Below are 14,193 nucleotides of genomic sequence, written 5' to 3'. Positions count from 1 at the left end.
ACCCCATGCCTCCTCCCTTCCCTTCCCACCCCTCTGCCCTATGTTCATTATCGATAGCAATTAGAGAAATGCAAATCAAAACTACTCTAAGATTTCATCTCTCACAAGTCAGAATGGCAGCTATTATGAAGACAAACAATAAGTGTTGGCGAGGATGTAGGGAAAAGGTACACTCACACACTGCTGGTGGGACTGCAAAGTGGTGCAGCCAACATGGAAAGCAATATGGAGATTCCTTGGAAAATTGGAATGGAACCACCATTTGACCCAGCTATCCCTCTCCTCGGTCTATACCCAAAGGACTTAAAAACAGCATACTACAGGGACACAGCCACATCAATATTTATAGCAGCACAATTTACAGTAGCTAAACTGTGGGACCAACCTAGATGAATGGATAAAAAAACGTGGCATATATACACAATGGAATATTACTCAGTAATAAAAGAGAATAAAATCATGGCATTTACAGATAAATGGATGGTGTTAGAGTAGACAATTCTAACAATTCCCAACAAACCAAATGTCGAATGTTTTCTCTAATATAAAGAGGTTGATTCATAGTGGAGTAGGGACGGGGAGCATGGGAAGAATAGTATGCTGTTTTTAAGTCCTTTGGATATAGACTGAGGAGAGGGATAGCTGGGTCAAATGGTGATTCCATTCCAAGTTTTCCAAGGAATCTCCATACTGCTTTCCATATTGGCTGTACCACTTTGCAGTCCCACCAGCAATGTATGAGTGTACCTTTCCCCCCACATCCTTGCCAACACTTATTGTTGTTTGTCTTCATAATAGCTGCCATTCTGACTGGAGTGAGATGAAATCTTAGAGTAGTTTTGATTTGCATTTCTCTGATTGCTAGAGATGTTGAACAATTTTCATATATTTATTGATTGATCGTATATCATCTTCTGAGAAGTGTCTGTTCGGTTCCCTGGTCCATTTGTTGATTGGGTTATTTGGAGGGTTTTTTTTTTTTTTGGTGTTTAGCTTTTTGAGTTCTTTATATATCCTATAGATTAGTGCTCTATCTGATGTGCATGTGGTAAAAATATGCTCCCATTCTGTAGGCTCTCTATTCACCTCACTGATTGTTAATTATTTGTTTATTTTTATATGGTGCTTAGGATGGAACCCAGTGTTTCACATGTGTTAAGTGAGTACTCTACCACTGAGACACAAGCCAGCCCATTTTTTACTTTATAATATACATATATTGATAAACATCACATAGACAATTCATAGGTAAGTTGAGTACGGATAAAGGAAAAGTAAATTAAAACAGGAAAATAAGGCTAGTAGCAAAGGAAAAGCAAATTAAAACAGGAAAACAGTGGTAGAGCACTTGCCTAACATGTATGAGGCACTGGGTTTAATTCTTAGCCCCACAGGTAAATAAATAAAATAAACGTCCATGAATAACTATAAAGAAAGGAAAGTGCAATTTTTTTTAAAAAAAGTAAAAAGTGGTGTGTGTGTGTGTATATATATATATATAATGAATAGCAGGAAATTCAAATCTCACAATGAGTAAATGAGAACTCAAATACTTCATCAGTACTGAATTTGAGCATCTTTACTCATGTATGAATTGCTTATTCATATGCTTTTTCCCAAAGTTTTTTTTATTGGCATTTATATTTTTCTTAAGTATTAGTAAGTGTTCATTTTATTCACTCTAGTTTTTGTTTGTTCATTTTGTTTTGTTGTGCTGGTATAGGGATCAAGTCCTGGCTTTGCACTTGCTAGGCAAGCACTGTACTACTGAGTTAAATCACCATTCCAGTTTTTTGTTTGTTTTGGGAGGTTTTTGGTACCAGGGATTAAACCAGGGACTTTCAACCACTGAGCCACATCATCTTTTTATTTTTTGAGATAGGATCTCATTAAGTTGCTTAGGGCCTTGCTAAGTTGCCAAGGTTGGCTTTGAACTTGAGATCCTCTTGCCTCACCCTCTCAAAATGCTAAGGTACAAAATGTGCACCACCACATCTGGCACCATTCATTTTTTAATCAAGCTGTTCTTGTCAAGTCCACATGTGCGCTCTTCTTTTTTAAATCGAATATACATTTTCAGTCCTTTTCCTACTTGTCAGAAGCATCTTTCAGAGTAGCTTGTACCCTCCCCACTGAGCTTCTTCACTTGTCTTTGAGAGTAGCATATTCTCCTGTTTTTCTCCTACTTCACTGGCCAAATCAGATTCCTTTTTTTTTTTTTTTTTTTTAACTGACTTTTTCCCTGACATTTCAAGTTGAAATGCCCAGGAATCAGTTCTTGAATCTTTCACCACTCTTCCTACCCCCATTTTTTTTGCCCCAGTACTGGGAATTGAACCTAGAGTCTCACGGATGATAGATAAACTCTGCCACTGAGCTACCTCCCTAGTCCATTTTTTATTTTGAGACACGGCCTCATAAGTTGCCCAGGCTGGTCTTGAACTTGGAATCCTCCTGTCTGAGCGTCTGGAGTAACTGGTATCATAGATGTGGACCACTGTACCCAGCTCAGTTCTTAAATTTCTTTTCCATTTATTTTCTTGTTAATCTAATCCATTCATGTGGCTTTAAATGCCATCTATATACTTCCATTTCTAAATTTTATCTCTAGTCTGGATCTTTTCATCTGAACTCTGTGAAATCTGAACTCAAATATTCAAATGCTAAGTTGGCATCTTCTTGGATATCTAATAGACATTTCAAACTTGACTGCTCTTCTTATAGTCTTCCTTGTTTCATTTAATGATATCTCTGTTTTCCTGCTTCCTGGGGTTTCTTGTTTTACACACACACACACACACACACACACACACACACACACATACTATAAATGTCTAACAACAAATTCTCTTTCTTCAGAGTGTATACAGAATCTTGACTATTACTTAGCCTTCATTCTCCTTCATATTATGTCTCCATATTTTTTCATCTGTATTATTTCAGTTAACTCCTAGTCTCTGTGCTTCTTTCTGCTCTTGCCCACATGTCATCTTGGTCTATTCTTAGCATAGTAGCCAGAGGAATCCTAGCCAGAGGAATCGTAAGACAGATCATGTTCTTTCTCTGCTCAAACTTTCCAATAGCTTTCCATTACCACTAAGCATTAGGGCAAAAGTCTTTGTGAAGTCTATAAGACTCCTAAGAGTTAAACTAGTTGCTGGCCCACAGGATAATTGAAAAATCTAGAGTAAGAGTTTAGAAACTAAATCACTGTTTAGTCCTTTGAACTTACTTTTCTTTGTTACTGGAATGCTCTTCTTCTATACTGCTGCATAGCTTAGCTTTGTCTTTTCCTTATCAATTTATTCATATTTATATTCCTTCTCTATTTCCCTTCCTTCCTTTTGTGTTTATCATCTCAGGACAATGAGATGATAGTGAGCACCTGTTTTCCTATTCTTAGCTTTTTTAAAAAAAATATTTATTTTTTTAGGTGTAGATGGACACAACACAATGCCTTTATTTTTTTATGTGGTGCTGAGAATAGAACCCGGGTCCCGCCCGTGCTAGGCAAGTGCTCTATTGCTGAGCCACAACCCAGCCCCCTATTCTTGGCTTTTGATGGTACTCTTCTCATTCTTTTGCTGTGTATACATTTGTTACATTTTTTATAAGTGTTCTTTTGTCAGATTATTGAATTTTCCCTTTTTCATTGTTTGCTAAAGTTTTGAAAAATAAAAAGTGCTGAGTGCTTTTTCTACATACATTGTGACAATCATGCTTTTTTTTCTATTTTAATCTATTGATAAGAATTTACTATATACATTGTGATAATCATGTTTTTTTTTTCTCTTTGAATCTATTGGTAAGGATATACTTACTAATAAGTACTTCTATGTTAAGACATCCTTAAATTTCTGGAATAAAATCATGGGATTACATGCCTATAATCCCAGCAATTCAGGAGGCTGAGGCAGGAGAATTGCAAGTTCAAGGACCTCTCAGCAACTTAGTGGGACCTTGTCTCAAAATAAAAAATAAAAATGGGTTGGGATACAGCTTAATGGGAAAGTGCCTCTGGGTTAAATTCCTCATACCCACCCTCTGCTAAGAAAATTCTAGAATAAACACTACTATAATTTGTCCAGTTTGAATTGTTAGTATTTTTTAAATATTCTCATGTAAATGTTCACAAAGAATATTGACCTTTTATTTACTTATCTAGTCCTTGTTTGTTTTTTGATAATAAGGTTATATTTCTATGAAATAAATTGAGTGGTTTTCCTTTTTGTTTGTCTCTGAAAGAACTCATGCAAAAGAAGAATCTTTGCCTGTAGTATTGTCTAGGCTTATTGTTCAGGGATATATCAGAGAGACCTGGATTACCAGTTTAGTTTTTTTCATGATATTTGTATGTGCAACTTTTCTGTTTCTTCTTGAGCAAGTTTTGGCAAGTTATTGATTATTCTGCAAATTAATTCATTAAAGTTTCATTGACATGAAATTATTTGTGAGTTGTCCTCCCCTTTTTTTAAAAAAAAGTATAGAATAGAGCCACAGTACACAGTGGCTCAAACATTAGTTGTTTTTTTTTTTTTTTTTTCTCAGTAGAAAATTACTGGTTAACAGGAAGTTTTTCCATATTCAGTAATTCAGGAACTTTCAGCAATTTATTCACTTATTATCTTTCTTATATTGGGGATTTCTATTTGTTAGACCTCATTATATATGACCAATTGGCAAAAGAGAATGAAAATACGTAGGAAACGCTCTTTTCTTAAAAGTTTCAACTAGGAAAGAAAATGCATCACTTGTATGGACATTATATCATTACTGGGACAATCATAATTACAAGAAAGGATGGAAAATGTAGTATATCGATGTGACAAGAATTATTGGTACATTATACATAATAGTGGAATTCTTTGAAACATATTTGTAGATATACATAATTTGATGAGTTTCATTCTCCAGTACCTTCCCTTTCCTTTCCCTACTCCCTTCCCCCTGAATCCCCTCTCTCAAGTTTACTTGTCTTCCTTCTATTTTCGTGAGGTCTTTTAAGTTTTTTTTTTTTCTTTTTTCTTCTCTAGCTTCCACATATTAAGAGAACATGATGACTCTTGACTTTCTGAATCTGACTTATTTCACTTAATATGATATTCTCCAGTGCACTGAGTTGTCATTTTAAACTCTCTCCTGAATCTATAGTACTGCTCTCATTTTATTTCCAATGTTTTTTATATTTTTTTTGTTCTTGTTTTTCTTTTTTTTTTTTTAAAGAGAGAGTGAGAGAGGAGAGAGAGAGAGAATTTTTTTTTTTTTTAATATTTATTTTCTAGTTCTCGGCGGACACAACATCTTTGTTGGTATGTGGTGCTGAGGATCGAACCCGGGTCGCACGCATGCCAGGCGAGCGCGCTACCGCTTGAGCCACATCCCCAGCCCCGTGTTCTTGTTTTTCTTGATCAGCATAGCTAGATTTACAGAATTAGCTCTTTTTTACTGTTTTAAAAGTTTGCTTAATAGTCTCTTCTCTCATTACATTTTACAACTCCATTTTGTTATGTAGTTTCCAGGAGATTTATATCAGAATTGTGGACATAAATGATGTAAATATTCTAAATTTGCAATATATAACAATGTTCTGTTCTTCTGAAGTATCCTTGAGAGTGTCTGTACACACCTGTCACCATTATTACTTTTCCCTCTATAACAACATATAGTTAATGAGTTGGTTAGAATTAATTAAAGATACACATTGATGACCTCTCATTAGAAATATTTATAATATGTAATGTTTCCATAGTCTGTTTTCATTAAAAAGACATAGACACATAAAAATAAGAAAAAAGGGATAAAATATTTACAACTCATTCAGAAAGTTTTTCCTGATTTTGGTGACCTTTTTTATCCTAAACTTTATTGTTCTTTTCATTTTTTGAGAGGAATAGGGTTATTATTATTAATGCTATCAGTTTAAAAATGCTTTTTGTTTTGCATTTGTTTTATTTTCTTTTAGTGCCTACTAGTAATTATATATTTGCCTAGGTAAACATAAACATAGGCAAATTTAATGAGTTTAAATTTCAGATACTAAGCTGGTAGTAGAAGTTAGAATTAACCCACAGTACCTTTAAGTTATTTGTAGATCTCCTAGTAATCAGCATCTAAGTTTTTTCTCTTTGAAAAGGAATTTGCCATTGAAATTCCATTGTGAATAGATAATGATTTCTTTTGTTTTAGGTGTTCATTATAAACTCATCAAACATATTTCTTCTTGAACCTGCAAATGAAATAAAAAATCTTCTGGATGAGCACACAGATATGTGTAAACGAATTCTTAACATTTATCGTTACATGGTGGTACAAGTATCAATGGACAAAAGGACTTGGTAAAAATTTTTATCCTTTATATTTATTTATTTATTTTTTACTATGTACACAAGTATAGTAATTATTGGAGGAATAGCATCTATGAACAGGGCTTGTTAAAATGCTGTCGGGCCTCCTAATTATTTTTTATTTTATTTTATTTTATTTTTTTATGGTGGTACCTGTGCATGCTAGGCAAGCACTCAACCAACTAAGCTACATCCCCAGCCCCTAGAGTATCCTATTGAATGAATGAATAAATAAATTTAAAATGTATAATAATCATGGTGATAATAGTTCACTTTATCTCAAACATCTTTGATCAAGTTTTCACAAGACCCCCTTGGATTATCTTTCTGAAGTATGCATATGATGGTTTCCCCAATCCCAAGGAATGAATGCATACATATATGCATACATACATGAAGAAAGGAATTTATGCATGTATGAATGAATGAATGAAAAGATGATTCATCGAATGTGTAAATGCCTGATGCCTTAATCTAGCATTCAAAGCTTTGTATGATCAGTTTTCTGCCTACTTTTCCCTGCCTTCTTTTTTCCTCTTTAATTTTTTACCTATCAACCTTGCTTGATAGGACCCTTCTTCCCAGCATTATCAAGTTGCTTTCTTCTGAGCACATTCCAGACTTTTAGAATGATTGTCTGCCATCTTTACCTCTTGTCACCAAAACTATTCTCTAAACTGTCTTCCTCTTTCTACATATTTTACCCACATTTTCCCTCTTACTTTCTTTCATTCTATATTTGTATCTCTGTATAGTTCTTGTCAGACTTGTCTTGATTCCTTGATTGTGTATAAACACTGAGAGGCCCTAGAAGGTATATACAAGTTGTTTTATTTTTCTGTATCCTACATTTATTAACATAATAATGTATTATGTATATAAATAATTTTCTTCAACAGTCCATATTAATCATGGACATGTAGTTATTTCTTTTTGTTTGCGGGGAGGAAGACAGTGCCTTTTTAAAACTTTGCCACATAGAGAAAAGTGGCTTTATTTTGCAAATGTTCTTTACTAACAGTATTAATAAAATTCCATTTAGAATTAGTTATCAGCATATTTGAAACAGATCTTTGTGCTAGGTTTCTTTATAAGCTCTTTTACATGTGTTCCTTAATTTTCATAGCACTGTATAACATAGAAATATTCCTGTTTTGCATGGGATAGTTCTTAGGCACAAAGAAATTAAGTGACTTTTCTTTTTCACACACCCAGTAAGTGGTGAGCAGAGATTTGAATGACAGTCTTTCTGACTTCAGAAATTAAACTTCATTTAATCATTCTTTTTTTTGGTTCTTTAATTTTTCTTTCTGTTTGTGTTGAGTCATTGATGAGCCAAGTTATAGTATGAGTCTTGATTTGTGCAACACAATTTTAGAGATTTTTTTCTTAATTTTTTAAGATCTCCTAGTGTCATAGTACTTTGGGAAATCCACAATTTATGTTGAATTTCTAAGACTTTTCTTTATTATTTAAAATCATTCTTATTTTTACAAAGTGAAAGGTTATCTGATATATGAGTGCGTTAAGGTTTGACCATAAATCAGATAAGATTTATTTGTAAAATATGTGCTTTATTGTATAGGTAGATGATTTCAAATAGCTTTTCATTTCATATAGCTAAACTAGAAGCCTAAGTTTATAAATGTGACACTTTTAAGGTTTTTATTTTTTTAATGATTGCATGTGTTTGTTCACTAATAAATTTAGGATATTTTTAATTGAGTGATAGTTTTCTATTTGATTCTGCCCTTACTTCCCAGAAAAACCATGACATCTAGATCTGGGACCTATTGCTGTCTCAGCCATATTTCCCACAGTGACTGTCTTGTATAATGCTATGCCTGGAATGGGCCTGCAGAATAGCTAAAAAGGAGAAGGCTGTGATAGGCACTTGGGCTTTAGCCTGGTTGTGTACCCAACTAGAATTCCCTTGTCAGTCTCTTTTTCATTGAGGCTGAATCAGTTTTCAAAATATCAGATGTAGTTTTATTGTTTTAATAGTAACCAGCTAGAAGAAAGAGGGAAGATAAGAATAATGGTAGAGTTGGTTTGACTAATAATACACAAAAAGAACAAGAGATTTAAAAATAGCCAAAATAAAAAGGATTAGAAGAGCCATTATTCCTACTTTTTCTTTTTCTCCTAATTTCTCATTATTAAAATCACAAATCTATCTTATTTTATCTGAGGCTATTGTGCCTGAAAATGACTTTAAAATGACTGATATAAATATATAAATGGAATTTAAAAAAAATATTTTTAGTTGCTGATGAACCTTTATTTATTTATTTATTTATTTATTTATTTGTATGTGGTGCTGAGAATTGAACCCAGTGCCCCATGCATGCTAGGCAAGCTTGCCACCACTGAGCCACAACCCTAGCCCATAAATGGAATTTTAATTTCAATATTTAATAATTCTAAAAATTTGAAGTTCTTTTATATTTAATATTTGTGTTATTCCAAAGATAATGCTATAAGAAACATTAATTTGAAAGTTAACCACTAATCAAAAGCAAGCATATGCAAGAAGGAAACATTAATTAATCTTTTTACTTTAAGGGAACAGATGCTGCTTGTGTTGCTCAGAGTCACGGAGTCTGTACTGAAGATGTCATCACAAGCTTTTCTACAGTTCCAGGGGAAAAAAAATATGACCTTGGCAGGTCGACTTGCAGGACCACTTTTCCAGGCAATAAAAATAAAATAAATAGATGAATAGATGGATAGACATGTATTTTTTAAAGGATTTATTGAACCCTGAGCTTTGTTACCTGGGAAAAAAAGATTTAAATCAGAAATCAGTTCATATTAAAGGTCTTTTGTAGAGCTAAATTAAAAGATGCTCATCTAAGTAGTTTATTTGCCGTACATACAAACTTAAACCTAGTATGAGTGGAAGAGATGTTATGTCTGTGAAAAAAGTGTTATCACAAAGGGTTATGATGTTAATTTTATCTCACATGGCATGTTTATGTATTGTTGCAAAAAGCTGTCAGAGGACTTTAAGAGTAATAGTCTAATTGTTTGCTTTGTTAGACTTTAAAATTTTAAGTTGTTTCATGGTAATGAAAAACTAGTAATCAAGATCCATTCCTACACTGTTCCAGAGACTTTTATAGTCCTTCTTCTTAATTTGAAATTTCAGTGTTAGTTTGATTACACAGAAGTTACACACTGTGGTTTTCAAAAATAGAGTCTTTGAAAAATAGAAAAACATATGTTTTTAGGATGACAGATTTAAAAGCAAATAAGGATAAAATCATTTTTAATGTCAAAAGCTGTCTCAGATCTAATTTTTTGGTCATAAGTATAATTGTTAAAAAATTATTTCAGATATTAATCTTTTACCTAAAATTCTCTGTTGGTGGCAAATAACCCTTTAAAAACAGAAATATTTATTAACTGAACTCCCTTTTTCTTTTGAATTTTCCTGTTGTCATTAATCCAAAAGTGGAAGCTACAAGATAAAATTTTAGCTTATTAAAGGGCATAATTTCTTCTGTTGTTTGCACATTTTGATATTTACTCCTGTTCTAAGCTTTGTGCATTTTCCAACTTTATATTTGCTGTGTAAATTTATATATGAATTTCTTACTAAAATTTATAGAATTAGCTATTAGTGTAATGCAGCATGAAAGGTAGTTATGATTTTAGTGAGGTTTTTTTTTCAGTTTGAATTACTGGTATGTTGAGATTTGGCATTTGTTGAAATGAAGTTTATAATACTAATGATTACATGAATTACTTTCACAAGCACTACTATGAAGAAAGGGTCATGGCTATTATGTGTTTTAAAATTCTTATTTTTAAGTGATTTTTAAAAGAATTGAATATCTGATTTTGAAGTCACACACTGTATACATTTCATTGTTATTTCTGAATATTTGTCTTTGTAGACTCTTATAGTTGCCTGGATTAAAGCAAATCTAAATGTGTACATCTCACGTGAACTTTGGGATGACTTACTATCAGTGTTGTCATCGTTGACCTATTGGGAAGAATTGGCCACTGAGTGGTCCCTAACTATGGAGACACTAACTAAAGTTTTAGCTAGGAATTTATATAGTTTGGATCTCAGTGATTTACCATTGGATAAGCTGAGTGAACAGAAGCAAAAAAAGCACAAAGGGAAAGGTAAGAGTTGTTCAGAGGTGCTCCATATAAGTTTGTTTAAAATAATTGAGTTGGGGGAAACCAAGCCAGGGAGAAGGAGTGCAGTAAAAGTCATGTTCTTTCTTAACTATTCCTGCCTTCATATACCCAGAAGATTAAGTTTTCCAACAATAAAGCATGTAAATACCCTGTAATTTTTCTTAATCTTAAAATGAATAGAAAGTTTGACAATGTTCTATACATAGTTAGCTAACATTAATCTTACATATTTTATTTTGTTTTTGATATTTAACCAAAATGGAAATTTATAAAATGCCCCTTTTTTTTCTGTATTGGGAATTGAACCCTGAGTCACTTTACCACTCAGCAACATACTTATTCTCTTTTATTTTATTTTGATAAGAGGTCTCACTAAGTTGCTGAGGCCTTGAATTTGTGATCCTCCTGCCTCAGCCTCTTGAGAAGCTGAGAGTATAGGCCTGTGCCATTGTTCCTGCCTATGCCATTCCTTTTTTTTTTTTTAATATTTTTTTAGTTGTAGATGGACACACAGTGCCTTTAGTTTATTTGTTTATTTTATGTGATGCCAGGGTTTGAACCCAGTGCCTCAACCATGGTAGGCAAGCGCTGTACCAGTGAGCCACAACCTGGCCCATGCCATTCCTTTTTTAAAATAAGCAAATTTTTAGTTAGAACTAAAGGAGTGATTTTACTTTACTTTAAAAGTATGTAGTTTCAGCTGGGGTTGTGGCTCAACGGTAGAGCGCTTGTCTAGCACATTATAGGCCCTGGGTTCAATCCTCAGCACCACATAAAAATAAAAATAAACAAAATAAAGATATTGTGTCCAACTACAATTAAATAATAAATATATTTTTTAAAAAGTATGTAGTAAAGAATTGTGGAAATTCGTTTTGGTGTCTGTGGTACTGGAGATTGAACCCAGGGCCTCACACATGATAGGCAAATGATGTTGTATCACTGAGCTACCACTGATCTGCATTCCCTGCCCTGGAAAATTCTTTGAAAGTATTTTGTTTGTTTGAACTAAAAGCAAATGTTCCCTAGGTGTGAAATATGTCAGATGTTTAAAGAGATTGGGGCATAGCATATTGATTATATAATTAGTACATGTTTTGATAATCCTTGGTTTATTAGCAACTAATTATTAAAAACGCAAAATACTAACTAGAGATAACACTTAAATCACATTTCATACTAACCCCTTTTCCAGGGTATGAAGAAGCTCAAACTCCTTTTTTCTCAACTATATGTTTCGCACATAGCTGTTATTGGCAGGTCGAAATTAAGTAACCTTCACTATAGCATGGTTTTGGGTTAGCTCATTTACTATCTTTTTTCTTATCTATATGTTTTTTTTCTATTACAAAGCAAGTCTGTTTCAGAGATTATAATAGTTTATTATTGATATAATTTTATAATTCTGCATAAGTTTTATAATATAATTTTTATGTAAAATGAAGCTCAAAAAGGTCTTATAGTACATAGCATTTTATATTGTTATTTTGTACTTTATTATAAGTAAGCCTAAGAATATGAGGCAACATAGCACACATAAATTTAAAGGTATTACTGATTAGGTGACAGTATTTTGAGATTGAAAATCTACATTTCTAGGAGTTGGACATGAATTTCAGAAAGTTTCAGTTGACAAGTCATTTTCTAGAGGATGGAGTCGTGATCAGCCTGGTCAAGCCCCAATGAGACAGAGAAGTGCAACAACCACTGGCTCCCCAGGAACTGAAAAGGCGAGGAGTATAGTACGGCAAAAAACTGTTGGTATGTACTCTTCAAAGTCATGAGAATTGTATGGAACAATTAATTTATAGTCCTTAAGAACAATGTATATAAACATACAGTTTTTTATCAGTTGATTTTGTTATGAAATGAAAAACTTGTATAGCAAAATCTTTTTTTTTCCTAATAGTATTTAGAGTCCAATAGCATGCTGTTTTACCCTCTTATGTTATAAAGATTTATCTTTCATTATTGTTTTTATGTAGTTCATTTTACTGTAGATATCCCTGATTTTAAAATGTCATTTTACAGCATTGAAATAGTAGAACTCTGATTCAGTTTACAAAACTTGAGTATTAACTAATATACTACTATTAAATGAATGTACTCACAAACATGGAAATTTAGGACAGCTAATTTTCAGTTCTTTAATTATATAGATTGACTTCATAGACATCCAACAAGGAATTCATGCTCTCTACTGGCAGAGAGCTGAGGCCAAGATGGAATCTACTGCTAGTTTCCCTGCTACTTTTAACAAATAAGGAAGAAATTTCTATAATCTGTGAAATGCCAGTGAAGGAGCACTAATATGAAAAATTTCTAGGCATAGGATCATTCGGCATGCTGTAGAGCTAGCTACCATCTTAATTCTTTTCCTCTCAGATGTTTATAACTTGGTGTGAATATAGTAGAAAGTCTATTTCAGTGAAAAGACTTTTGTCCTAACCTTTTTTCTCTTTCATCACTAAATAGCTAGATAACTTTAGATAATTTATCAAACCTTTACAGGCTTTCAGTACTTCATCTCTGAGTGGGAATGATAACACTTGTTTCATGACTGAAACAAAATTACTTGAAGTTATTTCAGGATTTATAATCTTGGAATTCCAGAGAAGGAGAATTTTCCATGGAAGTATCTGTATTGAATGGTAATCAGTAATAAACATTATTAGTTTTAAAACCATCATTATAAGGTTAAGTCTTATATAAAACAGTGAGTTCTAAATTATTGAGATTAAAGCTTAAAAGAAGATGCAGAAATAAAAAGAATTAGTAAATTAAATTTTTTTAAGAATTAAAAATTATTGTTTATTTAAAATCTTTTAAAGGGATTGCATTTTCAGAACTGTCTTATAAAATAAACACATAGTTGTATTAATTGTATATGCAGGAAGAATAAGAAACAATATAAAGAAAAAGGATATTCATGGATTAAAATTAATTTAATGCTTTAGAATTTTGGTTTATAGTTACTTATTGGAATCTTAAGGCAAATATTGGTTACATTTGAAATGTGTTTCTTCCAATGTCACATATACAGAAAATATCTGTGTATTAACAAAGAATTATTTTTACATTTAAATGTTTATTTAAATCTTGAAATAATTTTAAAGTACTTTTCTTTCTGATTATAGAATTTATTCTTAGTTTATAAAGTTTAAGGAAGCATAAAGTCCCATTAGCTGTCCAGTGACAAATAATCATTTTTAATAAGTTGGCATTTATCTTTCTATTAAATAGTATATAATAAAATACTCATCTTGAAATCAGCTGGCTGTGATTACTTTCTGATACTTAAGTCAGACAACCTTGCCATGAATTTTGTTTAGTGAATAAGCCTCTAAAAACAAAAAGTTAAATTATTCAAATTTTTGTTAAGAAAGGTACTTGCATAAAGTTGGAAAATCCTTCAAAGGATAACATTAAATTAGAACATTCTTTGGAGATATATTCTCCTAAAATTTTTAAATTAAATTTTTATGTTCTTAACATACATGGTTAAAAATTCAATCTATGATAAAAAGTGTGAACAATACAGTAAGTCTTTGCTTCATCACTGCTCTGCCATTCCAGTTCACCTCAGTATAGACAACCACTGTTACTAATTTCTTGAGCATCCTTCTAAAGTTATTTTATGCATATACAGGCATAAAGCATAGTGTCTACACTATTGTGAACCATGGTTTTT

At 32.4% G+C, this 14,193-nt stretch overlaps 1 protein-coding gene across 9 annotated transcripts in view; it reads left to right on the top strand.

Annotated features, from left to right (window-relative positions):
- Positions 1 to 14,193, top strand: part of Ralgapa1 (Ral GTPase activating protein catalytic subunit alpha 1) — a 233,008-nt gene that overhangs the window by 75,564 nt on the left and 143,251 nt on the right. For all 9 annotated transcript variants that reach the window (XR_013343785.1, XM_026414280.2, XM_026414271.2 and 6 more), the window contains exons 13-16: positions 6,187 to 6,335; positions 8,910 to 9,039; positions 10,247 to 10,484; positions 12,102 to 12,263. Coding sequence is in view for 8 of the 9 variants with exons in the window: in XM_026414280.2 (XP_026270065.2) it covers positions 6,187 to 6,335; positions 8,910 to 9,039; positions 10,247 to 10,484; positions 12,102 to 12,263 (679 nt within the window). In the remaining variant the exon portion in view is untranslated. The remainder of the gene's footprint in view (positions 1 to 6,186; positions 6,336 to 8,909; positions 9,040 to 10,246; positions 10,485 to 12,101; positions 12,264 to 14,193) is intronic.

The sequence above is a fragment of the Urocitellus parryii genome, chromosome 6 (genome assembly GCF_045843805.1).
Source record: "Urocitellus parryii isolate mUroPar1 chromosome 6, mUroPar1.hap1, whole genome shotgun sequence".
NCBI classification, from domain to species: Eukaryota; Metazoa; Chordata; class Mammalia; order Rodentia; family Sciuridae; genus Urocitellus; species Urocitellus parryii.
Note: the sequence above shows the minus strand (reverse complement) of the source record. Positions and strands in the feature narration are given on the sequence as shown.